This window comes from Fukomys damarensis, unplaced genomic scaffold (genome assembly GCF_012274545.1).
Source record: "Fukomys damarensis isolate Sample0158 unplaced genomic scaffold, DMR_v1.0_HiC HiC_scaffold_39, whole genome shotgun sequence".
In the NCBI taxonomy this organism is placed as follows: Eukaryota; Metazoa; Chordata; class Mammalia; order Rodentia; family Bathyergidae; genus Fukomys; species Fukomys damarensis.
In genome coordinates, this window is record NW_022900951.1 from 127,422,223 (window position 1) to 127,425,770 (window position 3,548).

A 3,548-nucleotide genomic window follows, 5' to 3' on the forward strand; every position below is an offset into this window, starting at 1 on the left:
CGGGGACGGGGTTCAATGGCGCCGCCGCCAGTGGGGAGGGCAAGGAAGAAAGGCGCAGGGCGACTGCCAAGGTCAGGGTGAGGTCGCGAGAAGCTGGACCTGGGTCTTTGTCCTTCCAGAGATGACAGGCAGGAGACCGCGGTGGACACGACTGTGCCTTTGTCAGAACCCATAGGGACGATGTGACATGCCTCGGCAGTGTGATGACTCAGTGGGACAGATTTTAGAGTTCAAAACAAATTTAAAAGGGCCGCGGATGGAGCCCAGTCCAGTACAGGAGCAGGGAAGCTAATGCAGACCACGGGCCACAGTTAACAGGACAGAATTGGGCATCAGCAGTGACGGAGGCACCAGCTACTAGACCATGGTAATAAAGGGCTCATGGGGTGGCGCACATCTGTCAGCCCAGCCCAGCTCAGGGGATGCTGAGCCAGGAGGATCGTTGCAAATTCGAGACCCTGTTGCAAAAGACCAACTAGTTCTTTTTGTTTTTGTTTTGAGACAGGGTCTCACTATGTAGCCCAGGCTGGCCTCGAACTTGCAACGATCCTCCTGCCTCAGCCTCCTGAGTGCAGGGGTGACAGGTGTGCACCACCACACCTGGCTCTGCACACAACCAACAATAATAGGGGGAACAGTAAGGGGTCATTACTGTCCAATCCACTTCTCTGTAACCTAACCGTGCTGAAGTCTGTGAGTTATTTTCAAGTGAGTGGCTAGGGCAGCAAGTGACCTACAAGGCTGGGGCTGGAGCTGGGGGTAGGAGCAGGAGACCCCACGCATGCAGCGCACACAAATTCCCCAAGGCCACGCGCTGAGCTTTATTGGGACAGCCCAAGGGCTGAGGCGGATGGCGCAGGCTCTAGGAAGCCGAGTCGGAGGCCTCTGAGCTGTCTTTGACATCCGTGCTCTCTGTGGTCTCACTGACCTCGCTGAGGTCCTTGCTGTCCCCACCGCTGTCTTCGGCGGCCAAGGCCTTCTCCTCCCGGCAGGCCTCCCCTGGGCCCGGCAGTGGGGCACCTTTCCCCTCTGCCTTGTTCTCAATGGCACCCAACACGACGTGCCTGCTCTTGTCCTTTAGCTCCAGGTGCCGCCTCAGCTGACGTGGGAACAAAAGGACAGGGCCTAAGTCTCCAGGTGACGGCAAGGGAGCCAGCCAGGCAGGGGGAGACTGCTGCACCCCAGCTCTGCCTGTCCCTAGACCAAAACAGGCCACCTCTGCTGTCCCCAGTGCCACCCATCTGCCCCTAAGATCCTACCTCTGGGGCCCATGCCCTCTCTGTTTTTGTTTTTGTTTTTTTTTTTGAGACAGGGTCTTGCCATATAGTTCAGGCTGGCCTCAAACTCACAGCGATCCTCCTGCCTCAAGGCTGGGATGACAGGCGTGCACCACAGTGGCTGGCTTCCAATGTCTTCTCTAAAGGGGGTCAGGGCCACTTCCCCCTGGATTGCTCAGGAAGCCCCGGCCACCTAGAGCAGCCCTGCTCGGGGCCCTCCAGGTGGGCTCTCACCTCGTCGGCCATCTGGGTGAGGTCCCGCTTCATGGCGTAGGCATCTTCCCCGTCTGCATAGTACTTGGGCTCCACTTCACTGATCCTGAGGCAAGAAGAGGAGCCGAGCCTGGGGTGGAAACACTTTCCCAGCAGCCTCATTTCCGCCAGAGGCAGTGCCCTGCCAGTGTGGTCCATGGGAATTCAAGCCTGGGTTACTTTGTCCTCCCCTCCCCACCGCCTGTCACTGGCAGGTGTGTGCACACTGGACTCAGGCCCTAACACATGGGACTTAGCAGCCTAGGTACTGAACTACATCCCCAGCCCTGTTTTGTTTAATTTTTGAGACAGGGTCTGCCCTGAGCACGCACTTTAGGTCTCCTCTCTCCTCAGCTTGCTGACCTGGTGGCCCCACCACCTAAGCCCCACCTCTACTTACTGAAAGTTGAGGGTGTTGGAGTAGAGGTGCAGGGCAGCCCGGTTACTGCAGGGAAGAAGGTGCTGCTGAGCTGCACAGCAGCGGCCAGTCCGGCCCTCCCTGACATGCCAGCCTGAACCCTCCCGAAGGCACGCCCAGCCCACCCCAGCCCGGCCTCCACCTCTTCCTGACGTGCAGGGAGACGTATTTGGCATTGAAGTTCTCGATCATGGCTCGCGAAGCCTGGTCCATGAGCTTCTGAGCCAGGCCTAGGCGCCTGTGGGAGCGCTTCACAGCCTGGAGGGAGGAGAGCGGTGCAGTGGGCCCAGGGGAGCCTCCAGCTCCTTTACCCACCCCCTGCCAGTGGCTGGGGTGCCCCACTCACCAGTGAGGTGATGTGTCCGTGGGGTACGTCATCCGGGTCCTCTTCCCTGAGTGAGAAAGGAGATGGGTACACAGGTGAGTGGTGTGGGCCCGGCCACCCTCTGGGACCTGTGGTCCTTGCACTGCCTTAGAACCAGTCCCTAAACCCCACCCTGCAGCCATCAGACTTGTACAGTGTCAACAAACAGAATACTGCTTTAGGATTCAAAACAAATTAGCTGGCACAGCCTGTCATCCCAGCAATCAGAAGGCCGAGGCAGGAGGATCACCATGAGTTCCATGCCAGCCTGAACTACATAGTGAATTTGAGGCCAGCTTGGACTACATAGCAAGACCCTATCTCAAAACACCAAAGAAAAAAAATAATGACAATAAGCTGTAAAAAAAAAAGTCAGGCCACAAAATGACTGGGAGAAACCTTAAACACATGTTACTATGTAGGAGAAGCCAGTCTGAAAAGGCAGCGACTTCACACACGCACACACGCACGCACACACACACACACACACACACATACACACGCTGTGGGCCTGTACAAGATGCACTGTTGCCCTGGGGGATGAAGGTGCGGTGGAGTGGACACTCACTGTCCAGACCCAGGAGAAATTGTGAAACTGTGTAACACAGGGACAGGGACAGCCACTGGTGGTGGGACCACCTCAGGAGGGCCCTTGCAATTCCTAGGGAGAGCCACAGTGGGGTCAGCTCAGAATTTAGGTAAACAGTCTTGCTGTCAGGTCCCACCTTTGCCACAACATGTTGATGCTATGGCAGATGGAAGAGCTTACATGAAAATTCTTTGTGTCCTCTGCTCAATTGCTCCATAAACTTTAAGCTGTCCTAAAAAAACAGCTTAGTGTTATTTGCTTTTTGAGACAGGGTCACTCTGGGTAGCCCAGGCTGGCCTCCAACTCGAGGTGATTCTCCTGCCTCAGCCTCCCGATTGCCTGGGTGACAGGCATGCGCTACCACGCCAGGACAGTTTAGTATTTTTAAAAACCCACAGCAGCTCTCCCCAAACACGGTGGTTTTGGCCTCCCCCCAGACTTGTCCCTTCCTCCTGGATGACTCACATTTTAGCCAGGACGTAGCCCACAATCTTCCCGTTCTCATCTTCAGCGATGTAGGACAGCTGGCAGCAGAGGAAAGCGGAAGTGAGGAAAAGTTGCTCCGCCCATTCAGAAACCCACCGCCCGCGTGCCCGCGCCCTGCTGCTGACAGCCGGAAGCTGGCCCGGTGGCGTGCGTCGTGTGACA

At 56.7% G+C, this 3,548-nt stretch overlaps 1 protein-coding gene across 1 annotated transcript; it reads right to left on the bottom strand.

Annotated features, from left to right (window-relative positions):
- Positions 1-808: 808 nt before the first annotated feature.
- Positions 809-3,544, bottom strand: Naa10 (N-alpha-acetyltransferase 10, NatA catalytic subunit; the record flags this gene model as incomplete). The annotated part of the gene is made up of 6 exons (XM_010628053.1): positions 809-1,099; positions 1,512-1,596; positions 1,930-1,974; positions 2,090-2,205; positions 2,294-2,339; positions 3,366-3,544. Coding segments are annotated over 6 exons (708 nt in total), but the record flags the coding sequence as incomplete, so codon positions are not given.
- Between the last annotated feature and the right edge of the window lie 4 nt (positions 3,545-3,548).